Raw genomic sequence first — 17,484 nt, forward strand, 5'->3', positions numbered from 1 at the left:
CAACAGGAGCATCAATTAGATCGATACAAGGACATCTGCTGTGAGATTAAAGCGCGGTTAACCGATAACGCAGCATTAATAATGTCCGTCAATACGGCCGACACGTGACTCAAAAATAACCCGATTTGCATTGATGTACAATGGGGAACACTTTACTTGAAGGGTTTACATGAGTAGGGTTTATGCATGTTTATGTTTCTTAAGTTTGATCATTAATCTGAAATATCATGTTTATGACAGGTTGTGTTGTCTTAGTAATGTCAAGTTGTCATGACAAAGACACTCAAACAATGTCATATTTGCATTAAAAATGTTGCATGACATGTTAGTCTTATGCACACCCCTTCAAGTAAAGTGTTACCGCACTATTAAAATAAATGTATATTATCATTGTGATTTTTTGCTGTTGTTGACCCACTTCAACGCTAACGCGCACATTATCCCGCCGCTCGCAGCTTGAATGACGGCTCGGCGTGAGCGTAGAGCCTGACTGACTGAGTCGCGCTTCTGAAGTGTATCTCCGACAGGCAGAATGGCAGCTCGGGGACGGACGGCGCTCTCGGATGACAGGCGAGACTTAAGGAAGGTTCTGGGTTTGAAAGGGGCGGGTCGGCCCTTATCAATACAATAAGGCCGGGGCTTAAATCGTCTGACAGCATTATGTCGCGGAAATGAGGCGTGAAAGTGCCCCGGAGAGCCCCATTGGTCAAGCCTTCCCTCTGTTCTGGCACTTGAAAGAGCGTGATGCCGCTTCTTTAAGCAGGGCTGAGTCTGCCCTTGTTTATTTATTTATTTCTTTTGTCTGCTGTAAGCGTTTCGCCACACTTTCGGAGGCGGGAAGCACAGGGACATCCTTCCTTTGAGCGCCAACATCACAGGGGGAGAGAGACGAGCGCTGAGAACTGTCACACTTGACACCTGGGATCGGCGCACCTGTCTCGTCAGCGCTAAAAAAACAGCTAGGCTACGACACGGTTACATATAATATACTGCTTAAAAGGTACTTTAAAGAATATCATGGGATTAGCATGATGTTTCACTAGCATGGTATTCACTTTTCTATAGTAATACCATGGTGTATTTAAAGGAGTAGTTCACTTTTGAAAAAACTTTTGCTGGTAATTTACTCGCCCCCATGTCATCCAAGATGTCCATGTCTTTCTTTCCTCAGTCGAAAAGAAATTTAGGTTTTTGATGAAAACATTCCAGGATTTTTCTCCATATAATGGACTTCAATGGGGTCCAAAAGACAGTTTCAGTGCAAACTGTTCAAAGGGCTTTAAACGACACCAGACGATGAATAAGGGTCTTATCATGCGAAACGATCACTTATTTCAAAACTTATTCCAAAAATGTAACTTTTCTAAGGACAAATGCTAGCCTTGCTCTATTCTGTGAGGCGCGTTTGTGACGTCACGTAATACGTAATTACGCTCAAAAGGTCACGGGCGACGTAGCCGGAAGTACAGAATCAAAATCGTCCGACATCGTTGTTTTACCTTTTAATTTTTTTTTTTTGTAAACGGCGTTTGAGTTAGTTTGCACGTTTCTCCTATGCGTTCAACTTGTAAACACTGACTCTGTACTTCCGGCTACGTCGCCCGTGACCTTTTGAACGTAATTACGTATTACGTGACGTTACAAACGCGCCTCAGAGAATAGAGCAAGGCTAGCATTTGTCCTTAGAAAAGTGACATTTTTGGAATAAGTTTTGAAATAAGCGATCGTTTCGCATGATAAGACCCTTATTCATCGTCTGATATCGTTTAAAGACATTTGAAGCTGCACTGAAACTGTCTTTTGGACCTTGGACCGTTTGGTCCCCATTGAAGTCCATTATATGGAGAAAAATCCTGGAATGTTTTCATCAAAAACCTTAATTTCTTTTCGACTGAAGAAAGAAAGACATGGACATCTTGGATGACATGGGGGTGAGTAAATTATCAGCTAAAGTTTTTTCAAAAGTGAACTACTCCTTTAAGAAGGAAAACCCCCATGATTGACCTATGGCTAAGCCACGCCCCCTCCACACACTCGGACACACAGGGGCGATGGCAGCGGTCACAGTTGGTGATTTTTGGAGACAGAAAGATTATACATCATCTTGAAGTCACCCTAACTATGCATTGGAGGGTAATATTAATCATTTTATTGATGAGAAGGTCGATGAAAAGCTTGTACAGGTCACAGTGTAAACGTGATAAACCGCGTATCGTTGCTTACATCAATCATTCAGCACAACATTATTGGTTATTTACAGATACGTTAATGAAGCTAAGTGACATAATGTACAACACGGCTAGAAGCTAACGTTAACGTTTTCTAATGCTAGGCTAACGTTAGCCTAACGTTACGTTAGAGTTTTTAAAGATAACGTTAAAATACGTTGTTGACTTAACGTAGATCAGATGTAGACATCCTTGTTTAATTTATCTACGTTTAGTTGGTGTGTTACCGCGTCACTTAATCCAGAGCAGACGCTTATCTCGGTTGAGATGTTTGGGAAAGGGTAAAAAAAACACACCGTCGCCCAGCCTCTCGGGAACCTAGTGTCGGAGCTGCATGAACCCCATACACACCGTTCGACCATTTTAAACTTATAATGACAATAAGAAACGAATGAAAACTGACTAACTGCAATACATTTCAATAGACGTGGAAGCAGAGAATGCGCGAGTGTATTGGGTTAGCTACGCATTGTGATTGGCTCATCGCGTTTGGGGGCGTGGCTTAGCCATAGGTCAATTCTAACAGTAGGGATGTATAAAATATTTTTAAATGTCCTAGGTAGTGGGTTTTGTGGTGATTAGTTAGCTTGTAGCCTTGAATAATCAGGCAACATTAAAGCTAACTATGCTAATGCTAAAACAATTTTTTAGTTGAAAACAAATGAGTCTGTGTACAGAAATAGAGTACTTGTAAGGATATCATGGTACTAAAAACTCAGTCTGCATGTGTATATAAAGCAACAATTAGAAAACACTTTAAGTCCAATTTAATGATGCTACGTTAGCATGCTGTTTAGCACACGTAGGCTAATGACTCGTCATTATCTCGTTAGGTTTTCTAAAAACGAAACTTTTGCAGTGGCAACATGTCCAGACACACTATATAGGCCATGTTTGTTTGTTTCTGACTCGATTGAAGTCCCTCAAGGTTCATTTAGCTCCTGTAGCCAATAACACCTGGCCCGCGGCGCAGTGGAGCTCGGCTAATGATAACGCCATGATGACTGACCTGCTCCCTTCGTCACCACCAGCTTGGGTTTGCTGCGGGCACCGTCTCCTTTGGTGGTGTAGGCGGCCACGGTGATGGAGTACGTGGTGTCAGGTTGCAGGCCCCCGATGACCATCTCCTGTGTTTAATGGACACCGAGAGGAAGTTAGCACTATGTTAGGAACGGACTTTTGCAACATGTCACTAGCACAGGCACGGCGTCAGTTTCCCTTCTTTCCAATGTCACAACCTGCACTCTTTATTTTTATAAGAATATTAAAGGGATAGTTCACTTTGAAATTAATTTTTGGTGTGTTTTAGCTTACCTCAAGGGCATCCAAGATGGAGCTGTCTTTGTTTTCACAGTATTTTCAATTTTGATGTTTTTAGGTCAAACCGTTGTCTGTCAGTCATATAATGGAGGTCTATGGTCACCACCTCAAAGAGCATGAGGTAAAAACGATATACTGTTGGTTTTCTCACACAAACCGCTCGTTTCATGTCTTAGGCCATCAGTGTGTACTTACATTTACGAGTCATTAAATCATGTTTAATTTGGACTTCTCTGTGCATGCTCTTTGAGGTGGTGACCATAGACCTCCATTATATGACTGACAGACAACGGTTTGACCTAAAAATATCAAAATTGAAACGACTGCGTAAACAAAGACTCCTACATCTTGGATGCCCTTGAGGTAAGATAAAACATATCAAAAATTAATTTCAAAGTGAACTATCCCTTTAACCAAGCAACTTGCAACATTAATACAGAATGTGCAATCACATTACTAATGCGTTAATATACAGTATACATAACTTTTGATATATATATTTATACACACACACACACATGCACACATCATATGTATATATATATATATATATATATATATATACTTATATTTTTATATTATTTATGTTAAATGTAATAATATTTAAATAAATTATACATAAATACATACTATATAGATTTCTACAGCAGTGTGGTGTGGCTCATTATTTTTGACATTTAGCGTTATCATTGGATTACGATTCCTGCTCATCTATAACACATGTCTGTGAATTAATTCAACAGAGCCCGAGCAAACAGACCGTCAGAATAATGAATTTCTCGGGGTCGGCTGGTAAGCTGTGCACACACACACACACACACACACACCCTTCAGACGAGCCCCTGTTTTCCAATATTTCAGGTGAGCTTTGATCAGCGCGCATGACGGAGGGGAAATTAATGGCAAGCGCTCGCGGAGAACAAAAATCACCCGCGGGTCTCTGAGCTTCACCTGTTCATGCAATCTAAGGGTTACACAAATGATCCATTTATAAAAATAAATAAAACTCAGCGATACACAACATCACAGCACAAAACACACTCGTCCATGCCAGGCATAAAACAACCCTGATGTTACATCATTTCCCCATACGCACACACACGCGATGCATGAGTTGTTGTGGCTCATTATAAAAATCTGGCAATGCCAGAAAAACTCTTTAAACGAGAGACAAAACTACATTTCTTATGGTTTGTGTTTCCATGATTAGTCGTGGGACACACACACACACACACACACTCATCGCCCGGGTCTGATGTAACATCACAGGTTCTCTGATCACAGCGAGCGAACTCTCGCCGACAGCCATACTCACGTATTCAGCTGTGTCGTCCATTTCCCACTAACGTCCCCCACCCGGGAGGAGAAAGAGGAGCGCGAGCGATAGACAGACAGAAAGAAAGAGAGGAAAGCGTAAGACGAAACGAGGTAAAAGTGTCAAGGAAATGGAAGAGTGTTTTAAAGTAGGTCAGTGTGTGGATTAGAGTGAAAAAATGGAGGAGATTGAAGACGAGGCAGGAAATTGAGTGTCCGCCGCTATCTGAGCGTGTCATTCCTGCAGCTTTCATTTGTAAAAAGCGGCTGTTTTCCAGCGTGATATCAGATCAGAACTTCTGAAGAAATGTGCACAAATTAATTGGATGAGTAAAGGCATTGGTGAAAATCACCTCACGAACCGCGATTTTGTGAATAATGTCAATATTTTCCTCAAAACGAATGAACAAGACGACTATAAAAATGGAAAACATTTTACCTCACGATACTGAAATTTTTACACTGGGAATAATTTAGGGTGACCAACGGTCCATATAACAATATAACAATTTTCTATCCATACAGACGAGGAGGCATAACCTAAAAATAATAAAGTATCTTTGAGTAAACTTCGAGTATCATTTGAGTTGGCCCATGTGTTTGCTGGGCCGAGTGTCCTGGTTTTTGGTAATCAAAATATGGTCACCCTAAATCATTTTTGAAAAGATAATATAACAATTATTCAATATGAGATGACCACATATTTACTAAACCCAGATAGCAAACTGACATTGAATCAACGTGGAAACATAACATAGAAACAACGTTGATCTGACATTGTTTTGCTCATCGAATTAACGTTGAACCAACGTCAGACGCGTCATTCTTTCAAAACTAACGGAAAATCAACTTGAAATCAACGCGTTGTTTCAACGTTATGAAAGCAAACCAATTTTCGATTTTCATTTAGCTTTGAAGAATGCCGCATCTGACGTTGGTTCAACGTTAATTCGATGAGCAAAATCAACGTTGTTTCAATGTCATGAGAGACGTCGTTTCCACGTTGATTCAATGTCAGTTTGCTGTCTGGGAAAGGATTTACGTATATTTACCAATATATAAAATGACACTTTTTACTCATGAAATTCAATTCACCATTTGCACTCGCGACCCAGATATCAACGGATTCCCACGACTGTAAACAATTCCATCATAAACACAAGCTTTACTCATGCTAATATCTGCCGCTGTGAGGAGAATAAGGATGACAGAAGCTTGTATTATAATTCGAGGTTGCAGCCAGAGGCGCTCGCTCGCTTTTTCTTCCTTCCTCTTGCCGCTTGTGCTTTTAAATCAAGTCTGAATTGTGACCGCAATGCTCAAGTGCCTCGTGTTTCAGTGGAGCTCTCGGGGCGCTTAATACGGCAGACATAATCAGCTTTTGTTGACTTTATCTATGACACTAGAGCCTTAGAGGTTAAACTTATTAGAGGTTTGACTAAACCGTGCAATTCTAATGGCTGATAAGATGTTTTGGGCCGCTTGTGGAGAGCATTCTAGAGGCTATAAAAGAACTTCACAGATGAAATTATTTATAAAAGGATTTTCATACATTTGCTGCAACTGTTTGTTTGACGAAACGCTAATAATCGCGCTAACATACCTGTGCATCGGCTAGCATGACGTCCTTGATGAGGGGCAGGCCGCGGGATTCGCCGTTCTCCACGCGGACGTAGTGCACCTGGTACCCGCGGATCTGCCCGTGCTGTTTCCCTGGCAACAGTGAGCGCCACATCACCTTGATGGCGGTGGAGTTGAGCACCTCGACCTCCACGCGGCGAGGGGGGGCCCCGGGAACTGCGGTGGGGCAAGAGATTGGCTAATTGATCATTGAAACTAGATTTTCACAGTTTTACATACAGTAAACTCACTGAGTGTTGCTTTGCTATACCTGACTTAGTGACGTTAAAACTTGTGTTTTAATTACTGTCACTTTTCCATTTTTTTACCAATTTTTAGGGGATTTTTTTCAGTTACGGAAATATTTCTTCCCTGATGAGATTCTGAACCACTAGGATTTGAAGGGCACACTTTTTTCTACATTTCCACCAATTTTCATCCCAATAGGGCAACAAAAAGTCAGTCGAAATTTGTGTTGCAGTTCCAGAAAACGATTCCACCAATGACCTGAAAAAAACTGGTCTGAAGTCAGTGGCGCAATTGTTTTCTGGAACTGCAGAATAGCACTAGGGAATGTTTGCGCCGAAACAAGCCTTCTTTTTGTGCCGACATCCAAAATATGAATACATGCGTGTACGAAGTCATTTGCGCCGGGTGCAAGACAGAACCCTTAGTCTTTAGACACTATTATCGCTCACTCATCTACATATTTTTCACTTTCTACCAACTTTAGAGGCCAATTTCGAAAATATTTCAACCTTGATGAGACTCTGAACCACTTGGCCTTTTAGGGAACACGTTTTTCAAGCAATCTACCAATTTGAACAAATCTACTCCCAAATCACACAAATATGAGAAAAGGCAACAACATACATCTTTCATTACGTCTGAGTCTGATTTTTTAAAATAGTACCAATCCTAATTGAGCACCTCAGACTACACAAAGTCCCCACCTCAAAACGGCTGAATAGAAGCTAAGCCCTAGCGTCTCAGCTAGTATGTACATTCAATTATGTGAAACCAGGTTACTGATTAAGAGCCCATCTTCAGGGATATTTAATCAAATGTAATATCACACCCCCATATACCCGAGCAACCATTTCATCCCGTTCCATTTCACTATCATTCTTATCTGAGCTCTGATCAATTTGCTGTCTGCAGACCTGCGAGCTAATGAAAATCCTTTTATACGAGGCCTTGATGTTTAATACCTCCGGTCGTTCAGTCCTGCTGTAAGGAGGAGACCGATTTCCTGTATGTAAGACCCTATAAGGGGAAGCACTGTATTTTGGGGCCAGGCACTCCCATATAAGACGATTTAACGGCACAAGTCTCCAAGGATGTGACTGTCGTAACATATCGCTACTCAAATAACTCCGTGTTGTGGGGTTGGTCAAATAAGATTTCCCATCGGAGGTCTCGGAGAAGCGTTCCCTCCCTCTTGACCCGCCTACAGCGGTTGACCAGCCCGTTAAAACCATCCATCGTAGGGTGGCCCACAGCGCTGTGCTCCGTATTGATTACTAGCTTGTATCCTGAACTAGCGCTGTCAGTCACAGAGAAAGACTGCTGTCACCAGGGAACGTCCGACACAATTTCTTACTCTGGCTAGATTTATTTCAGTGCTCATAAGCTGTCCGAGTGCTTTTACAAAGAGGTGTGACGGATGAAAATGATGCTAAGTCAATGTTTCCTCCATCACATAATGCAAGTCAATAGATCTGCTCCAAAAAAGAGTGAGCTGTCCACCCAGACGGATAATCAACATTTCTCTCACCTCTTCCACCATCTTAGATTTATTTACTCACTAAGCTTGGCTAGAGACTATATAAGGTCACTGGAAAAAGAATGGGGACATAAAACCAAATACAGTGTCACGATCCACCAAGGGCGTAGGAATGTCTTTGACATTGGTGTGGGGGGGGGGGGGGGGCATATTGGCCACTATGAATCAACGTCTATCCCACCGCCATAATAGTAACATAACGTTTGGTGATGTAACGTTTGGTGATTGAACCAGATCATCTCCAGACCGTGCCGACCAAAAGTTATAGAATTCATAAAAACGCTGCATGTCGTTCTCGAATACCGCGCAACTTAATTTTACGTAACGCTTGCAAAAACAGACATAAGGCTGTATCTCCGCAACGCTTTTACTTATTTAGACCAAACTTGGTACATGTCATCATAAGCATGACCTGAGGCTACATGCTGCATTTCGGCGCTGCGCCACCTACTAGTCCGGAGATATGAAAAATGGCTATTTTTGCTCATAACTTCTGAACAGTTTTTCTAAAAATCATAAAAATGGTCTTGTTAGATTCATGCCGAGTCGACCGATATCCAATTTTCCCAGATCGGCCATTTTGAATTATGTGCTAAAATGCTGTATTTTTTGAACGCATGAACGAATTGTTGCGAAACTCGGTATGGGTCATTAGTACGATGCCTTGAAGGAGCCTGAGAAGTTTCGAAACAGCGCCACCTCGTGGTGATTTTTTTTTCAAACGCTTGTAACTTTGGGTGTGGTACACTTATTTTCACGGGAGTCATATTTTTGAGTTCCTAAATCATTGCTGAGTCCAACGATACCAAACATGCTGGGTTTCGTCTTACGGTTGGTGTAGCATAGCGAGTTAGCGCGAAAAAAACCTTTGGCGATATCTTTGAAACCGCTGTTCCGATTGAGACGAAACCACCGTCAGAAAAACGGAAACATAGGTCGATAGCTAAACGCCAATGCCCAAATGCAAAAATGTTGATAGTAATGGGTAGTAAAACTCAATCAAAGTCACGTGTCAGTCATTTTTTATGTGTTTTTTCACATAAATGTCGATAACTCCGAAACGAATTGAGATATTTCCACCAAAATTAGCACACAGATGTATGGGCTCACTTTGAGGACACGTAAAAAAAAAATTGTGTGACTGAGCCTCTTGGTGGCGCTATAACAGAACATAACATGCTATACTTGACGAATGCATTGGTGTAACATTACGAAACTCAGTTTGTGCCATCAGCACCATCCCCTGAAGGTACTCAAAAGATTTCAAGACAGCGCCACCTTTTGGTCAAAGTTATAACAACATTTCTAATAATTAATCTGTGTATTTTAATGCGACTGGTCTGAAGGTTTTTTCATCGTCACTAAACTCTGCGATAGGTTAGGTATGCAATTTTTTGGGTGGGACACATGCCGCATTTTTCAATATTGAGGGGGACACGTCCCCCCCCATCCCCCCCGGTTCCTACCCCAGTGCGATCCACACACGGGAAACAGGGGTTAAATCCAAAAGCAGATGTTTATTTAAAGTGTAATCCAAAATCGTAAACCAGTCCAAGCAAGGGTCAAAATCCAAAGGCAATCCAACATATACAAGAAACAAACCAAGAAGCAAAGAAAACAGAACACCAGAAGTGGCGCGATAAATGCAAGGACTTCATGGCACATGGGTTATATACACAGGGAATTGTCAATGATAATGGGGAATGGCAGAGTGCAAAGATCAGTGATGAGGAACAGCTGAGTACAATGATAAGATAAGGATCGTGGGAAATGTAGTTCATGAAGTGAATGACACCGTGGGGAAGGAGGACATCTAGTGGACACCTGGGGGACACAAACCAACACTGTGACATACGAGGCCTTAGAAAAGTAAGTGTTACAGTAAAGAACAGATTTTTTTAAGCATGAAAACAGCTGATTAATTTTTCATGTTGTAAGATTGTATTGTTTTGCGTTAATCTTAAAGCATAATCTTAAAACGCTGTCTAGGTTGGACATTTAAATAGCTTTAAGAGGCCATTTTACATTTTTAATTTTGCTGACCCTGAACTATCTAAAAACAGCCAAAACTTGTATATTTGTATAAAATATCTAAAAATAACAAAATAAACATACTTGAGAAGCAACTTTGCATAAGATATTAATACTTGTTTTCAGAGAATATGCCATTAATACAAGCGTATTTTTGTCTTCACTGGCAAAAACAATTCTAATCAATCTAAACTATCAATGAAAACGTCTTGTTACGTATGGTAACCCTCGTTCGCTGAGTAGGGAACGGAGACGTCTCGTCATAGGAGTTTCCAATGAATTGGAATCACACTATTCGTTGTAAAACTAATTCGTTGGAAACTCAAATTGGGATCACACTATTCGTTGGACAACAAATTCGTTGGAAACTCGTAGTAGGAGTATCCAACGAATTGGGATCACACTATTCGTTGGAATAATAATTAGTTGGAAACTCTATTCGTTGGAATAATAATTAGTTGGAAACTCAAATTGGGATCACACTATTCGTTGGAAAACAAATTTGTTGGAAACTCGTTGTAGGAGTATCCAACGAATTGGGATCACACTATTCGTTGGAATAATAATTAGTTGGAAACTCTATTCGTTGGAATAATAATTAGTTGGAAACTCAAATTGGGATCACACTATTCGTTGGAAAACAAATTTGTTGGAAACTCGTTGTAGGAGTATCCAACGAATTGGGATCACACTATTCGTTGGAATAATAATTAGTTGGAAACTCAAATTGGGATCACACTATTCGTTGGAAAACAAATTAGTTGGAAACTCTTCGTAGGAGTTTCAAACGAATTGGGATCACACTATTCGTTGGAATAATAATTCGTTGGAAACTCAAATTGGGATCACACTATTCGCTGGAAAACAAATTAGTTGGAAACTCGTCGTAGGAGTATCCAACGAATTGGGATCACACTATTCGTTGGAATAATAATTCGTTGGAAACTCAAATTGGGATCACACTATTCGTTGGAAAACAAATTAGTTGGAAACTCTTCGTAGGAGTATCCAACGAATTGGATCACACTATTCGTTGGAATAATAATTCGTTGTAAACTCAAATTGGGATCACACAATTCGTTGGAAAACAAATTTGTTGGAAACTCGTTGTAGGCGTTTCCAACGAATTGGGTTCACACTATTCGTTGGAAAACGAATTCGTTGGAAACTCCTCCGATGACACGTAGGAGTTCCCTAACGAAAGGGAACAAGTCTTAGTATCAAACAGTGTTGCTTCACAAGTAAATTAAAACTCAATTAAATTTGTAATTATTAAATTGTTTGAAGGTTTCAGTACCATCCTCGTCCGTGCGGCAGAGCAGCGGCTCGCTCTCGGGGCCCGGACCCACGCTGGTGGAGGCCGCCACGGTGACTCTGTACATGGTCCATTTCTCCAGCCGCTGGAGCTCGATCCGGTCGGAGGTGGACGGCACCGCCGGCTCCTCCACGGGCTCCGCGCTGACCTCGGCCCCGGCGCCCACCACCGCGTAGCGCACTATGTACCCGGCCAGCGCCCCGTTCTGGCTCTCGGCCGGCGGAGGGCGCCAACTTACCAGCAGGGTGGTGGAGCTGGAGCTGGAGCACTTAATGTCTTGAGGGGGGGCGGAGGGCTCTGCTCAGGTTTGGGAAGGGGGAGAGGAGGGGTGGAAAACAAAAAACGAAAAGATGGGAAAGAGAAAAAGAAAATGATAAAAGGGAAAACCCAACTGAAAAAATAAAACAAGCAAAGACACACTGAAACGCAAGAAAAAACGAGGAAAACAAAGGGCGAATGCAAACAGAAGAGCTTGGTTTTGAAGGGGTCGAGGTGTTTCGCATGCATAAATATGAAGCATGAAGGTTTAACTTTGGCTTGATTTTGATGTCAAAGATCTAAAAGAAACGCCAAAGATTTTCTATTGTATTTTTGGGGTCATTTAATCTTGGCTTTTTCTGACCTCCTTGATATATGAACTTTTCTCAAGTTAATGTATCTTTATTTAAGGAAGTTTCGACAAAAAATACTAAGAAACTACAACCGCCAGTATACGAGCCAAAGATTTAGCCCATCTTTCACAGTAAATACCCCGGGCCTTTAAGATATATTTCCACCATGAGAGGAAAATAGATCACATTATTTGCATGTGAATGAAGGCCATTCATTGCGGAATTTCGAGGCGTTTTTGTCGAGCACTTTCCCGGCACATATCAAAGATTACAACGTCTGTGCAGTTCTAAATCAATATAAAAGTCTCGTTTGAAATGCACAGAGTCCATGCCTACAAAATGCTTGCGCATATGGATGTATTACACCGTTTAAAGGCCTGTAACATTTATCTCCATTGTAAATTAAACATTAAAAGTTACTCTGTCACACTGATCCCTGGAGCTATAAGTAACACAAATGAATGAGGGGGAAACGGACAGATGGGGATAAAACATATTTGTGACTGAAATTCAAATGGATGAGCACCATCGTTGGAAAGCAAAACAAAATCATTCAAAACAGATTACAGGAAAATGAGCAAAACTCTCTGCGAAATAATGGCTGGAAAAGAAAATGTTAGGACCCGAAATGTCAACTCAGAAGAATCATGGAAAGCCACCAAGCTTCAAACAGAAAGGAAAACCATTAAACACGGCAAAAACCAAAACAGAACAAAAACACACAAAAGCATTTTCCTGTACATTATACGTACCTGACATCTTCAAACACTAATTTTTAAAGACTTTCTTACCACAAGCACCCGATTCGAGGGAGACTATATTTCCCTAGATTCGGTTGGGTTCGGCCCTCTCCCTCTACTGCTGAGCTAGCCGAATACAGCTCAATTTAAACTATTGACGGTCAATTTGTTGAGTCATTTGGCCTATAATGTGGATGTTTTTTGGGGCTGGAGGGAGAGAGCGTTCTCTGTGCTTTCATCAGGCTGCACTATACACTGTTTACACTAGCCTGAGGGTCCACAAGATTGAGATCAGGGTGCTAGCACCTCGCTAACATCCACCCACCTTAACCGAACTCTTACTTTACTTTTCCGAGTAAAAACGTTCCCTGTTGCGCTTTGTTTGGGAAATAGTTAACCGACTTCACAGTCCCATCACCATAGGTGTCACCTGTCCCAGAGTTCAGCGAGCAACATTATTCAGAGCCCTGTTTATTCACCAAATGGGCTTATTGGATTAAAGTTTTACAGGATTTTCATCTTCCGTTTGAAGATATATTTTGAAGATGTACTTCCTCTCTTGAAGAGTATTTTGCATTCAGTTCTTGTAAAACCGAGCTGGTTGGAGTGCCAAATGAAAGTTTGATATCTGAGAGTTGCAGAACTACCTGAAGGTTTAGATTCATGATTCTGGGACTGTATTATACATCAAACACAAAAAGAGTCTTGGATTTCAGTGTTCGAAATGAAATCACTCTTCAAAACCAAATGGGCCAAATGGTGGCGCTGCTACAAAAAAAGCCAACTGAGAGATGAAAACAACTGCAATTACAGATTTGTTTGGATAAAAAGGTTCATGAGCCAGATGCTGTCGACTTATTCGATAGGACCTCCAAGGCGTTCTTGCACCAAACCCAAGATTGGTGCGGAAACCCTTGCCCCCAGTTTGTGGACCCTCGATGACCATGTTTGAAACCTGAGCATCACTCAATAGCCATTGACTCTTAAGCACACTTCCCAGAATGCCTCCCACTTGGTCAAGGCAGGAGTGTCTATCTCCACTTACCCTCAATGGTTTGGACACATCCCCCAATATTTAACATCCTCCAGGGTATGCAAACAAGTGTTGGGGGATATGGAGGGTGAGGTGAGTACTCTCTGCCGGACCATCGAAGGGGCTTTGGTTCGTAACTTGGTTCGTAACCTGACTGAGCGTCAACTCAACAGCACTGTACCAAAAAAGAAACAAACACAATACACTTTCCGTTCACGCCTTCATGAGGAAGACCAGTACGCCAATTGGTGTAGTGCAAAATAGACCTACGGCAAGACTAAACGTCTTGGAAACTCTCTGTGAAGATGATTCTGGCTGAACCAATTCCGCTGGTCACTTCTACGCCTACTTATACGGATTGGTTAAGTGGCCGATTTCTGAAAGATGGGACGGCAGACTGGGCTTCCTCCGAACGGCGGTCACTTACCTCACAGGAATCCACACTGTAATGTTTATGTGTTAAGTTGGGGGGCAGTTGTGCTAAATTGCTTCTAACTGTCCGAGCTTGTCGCCTCCCTGACCTTGTTATGGGTAAATCTACACTACTTTAGTTTCTGCTCAAGGGAAGACGTCGGGCAGATGTAGTGAACCACGCCTGTGGGACAAAGTCCCATATCTCAAGCAAGAAGCCTACGGTCATCCCGCCGGGATACTTACTCTCACCTTTAGTTTAATGGATTTGCTTTGGCAATGCTAAGTGCTGTTGCTGTATGTTGAGCTTGTCAAGGAAAATGAAACCCCGACAGGAAGAGCAAAAAAAAAAAAGAGCTGTTTCCTCGAGTAAACCAAACTGAAATCAAATCAAATGAACTTAAACCTGTGTACTGAACAGAAATGAATTAAAACCAGGTAACGTCAAGCTGGAGCAGGTGAGCTTTAGTTTCATTTCTGGAGTGAAACACAGAAGAGCTAGAAAACAAAAGGGAGGTAATAAAAAAGTGCACTGCATTGTTCCAGAATACAATACATGAAGACACAAAACAGCGGGACGGACATATAGAGATGGAACAGAAGAGGACACACAGCGTATGACGTGCATTAACAGAGCGCCCCCCAGGGGTAGGAGGAGGTAATACATGCATTCAGTGCTTGCTCTCTCAACCCACTCAACCAACCCCATCCCACCCATTCTGCACAGGTAGAAACAGAAGATGAGTTAAAACGGGCCACGACTGCCATGGCTTTCTGGCATCGTCCGCCCACTGTAAGTTTATCCAAGTCTGGACGACTAAACCTGCAACAGGGACCATTGAACAAAAGGAGGGTTTAAAGTCAACATGAAAACTAAATAAAATCCAATTCCACTCAGAAATGCATCAGATTACAGTTCTGAACGCCATTTCATGTTGACTTTAAAAAAATGCCTAGTTTTGAAAGGTTTTTCTGTGAAGCTTTTGTAGAAATGCCAATCTACCCGTCAACCTTTATTAATTTATTCAACAATTGAAAGCATCTGATAATTGATTACAGTAGTATTATAAGGGGCTGTCAAACGATTAATCGCGATTAATCGCATCCAAAATAAAAGTTTGTGTTTACATAATATATGTGGGTGCACTGTGTAGAATTATTTTGTATATATATATATATATATATGCATGCATGCATGTATATTTAAGAAAAAAAATATTATTTATATATAAAATATTTATATTTATACATCATATAAATTATATGAAGAGTTCAGATGCAAAAGCCTCTAAGTGCCATTTGAAATTTTCTTCTAGAATGATAACTTTTCTCAAGCTTGTATATTTAAGTTCAGTAATTTCACTTAAATGGCAATTAATAGGTAATCTAATAGGTGAAATTACTGAACTTAAATATACAAGCTTGAGAAAAATGATCATTCTAGAAGAAAATTTCAAATGGCACTTAGAGGCTTTTGCATCTTCATATATAGATATATATACATGAAAATATTTCTTAAATATATACAAGCATGTGCAATTTACACACAGTATATCGTTGTAAACTAAAAATTGTAATCGTTGTAAATCGTTGTAAACAAAAACGTTTATTTTGGATGCGATTAATCGTTTGACAGCCCTAAATGAAACAGCTTAAAAACTATATTAAAACAGTTTTAGTTAACTAAATATAAAATACATGCGATCTTTTTTTTTTTGGGGGGGGGGGTTAACTTCTCACTCAAACTGTTTTGCTTAGAAACCAAAGCCTCGGTATTATACAAGAAAAGACTGTAAAATAGATGGATTTGGACCCCTCTGTTTGGACCGTCACACAAGTACCTGCAATATTTTAGCGCAGGGCACACGCCAGCTGCAAGGTTCCCCACAAGCATTGAGGATTTCATGATGTGACTCAGCGAGGGTGTATTTTTAGGCCGGAGGCTTGAATAATTCAGACGGCCTCCCAGTGTAAATGCTGACTACCTGCAGGCGCCAGCGGCCACAGCCTGAGCCGCTCTCAGTAATACACAGTGAGGGACTAGATGTGGTGGAAAGCCATGGCAGACCCCAGAGTCAATAATATTTTGTGCGCTTCAGTCGCATGGGAGGAAAAAAGTGCATTTGCCGCTGTTGACACATGAAAAAGAAATACGAACACAGAAGAAAGAAGGGAGCACGCAGGGGAGCCGAACGGCACGCTCGCCGCAGATCAATCAGCCCACATTGATTTGTTTGTTTCACATGTAGGAAATCTCTGAAGTACATAACTGTGACATAGAGAGACCCAGATGAAAGAATCACCAAACAAAGAAGAAAAAGAAGGGTCCTGCCAAGGGGCGAGGAATCCATTAAACTAAACAACACGGGTCATTTAAAAGTTTAGGTTTACAATGGTTAAAACATCAAAGTCAGAGGCTCTCAATCATGCAAGGCAAGCTGAACCAATTCTTGCATAAACTGGTGCATTGAACTGAATGCAACAATTTACACAAATTTGTTCTGCTCGTACTTATCTCCTCTTAAATAAACAACTCGTCAACATGCACAGAAAGAAATATTGAAAAATCATCAAGTCATTTGGAAATATTCTCAACAAAACAAAGCCGCCTGCATGTAGCAAGACTCTCTTCTGGCTCAATTCAGATGCATAAACCAACCCAGAACCTGTCAAAACACTTATCTGACACCATTATCATTTACTCTTGACATTTCTAGAGTCGATAGCCAATATCCCTGGATTGGGAATCGGGGGTGAAGGTTATCGAGGCCCTTTCAAACAGTGACTTGTATCCCGAACCCATCGAAAGCTCAAAATAGCCATTATGTCTTGGCATTTCTCAAACAAAATACAATATTAGACCCTTCATTCGCATCCTTAGGAAAGGAAATGGACTACATACTGGCTTGGGATGTCCTTTGGGATATTTCATTGGTGAAAGCTCCAATGCCCTTGTTGGAGACGGCAGCCAGAGAGAAGTAGTACTCTGTATTAGCGCGTAGGCCCTCCACCACATAGGAAGAGGTTGGACCGAATGTTTTCTTTACCTGTTCGGTGGGAGAGGATAAGAGTTAC

The 17,484-nt window shown here is 41.2% G+C and overlaps 1 protein-coding gene across 27 annotated transcripts in view; it reads right to left on the reverse strand.

Moving 5' to 3' along the window:
• ptprsa (protein tyrosine phosphatase receptor type Sa) overlaps positions 1-17,484 on the reverse strand; it is a 363,573-nt gene that overhangs the window by 52,298 nt on the left and 293,791 nt on the right. For 19 of the 27 annotated variants that reach the window (XM_089133590.1, XM_089133584.1, XM_089133581.1 and 16 more), the window contains 5 exons: positions 17,312-17,456; positions 11,597-11,911; positions 6,466-6,659; positions 4,864-4,890; positions 3,238-3,355 (listed from right to left, as the gene is read on the reverse strand). In XM_089133590.1, the coding sequence (XP_088989716.1) occupies positions 3,238-3,355; positions 4,864-4,890; positions 6,466-6,659; positions 11,597-11,911; positions 17,312-17,456 (799 nt within the window). The remainder of the gene's footprint in view (positions 1-3,237; positions 3,356-4,863; positions 4,891-6,465; positions 6,660-11,596; positions 11,912-17,311; positions 17,457-17,484) is intronic. The other 8 variants (XM_089133664.1, XM_089133661.1, XM_089133639.1 and 5 more) reach the window with 2 other exon arrangements.

Source organism: Pimephales promelas, chromosome 2, assembly GCF_988280905.1.
Source record: "Pimephales promelas chromosome 2, fPimPro1.hap1.1, whole genome shotgun sequence".
NCBI lineage: Eukaryota > Metazoa > Chordata > Actinopteri > Cypriniformes > Leuciscidae > Pimephales > Pimephales promelas.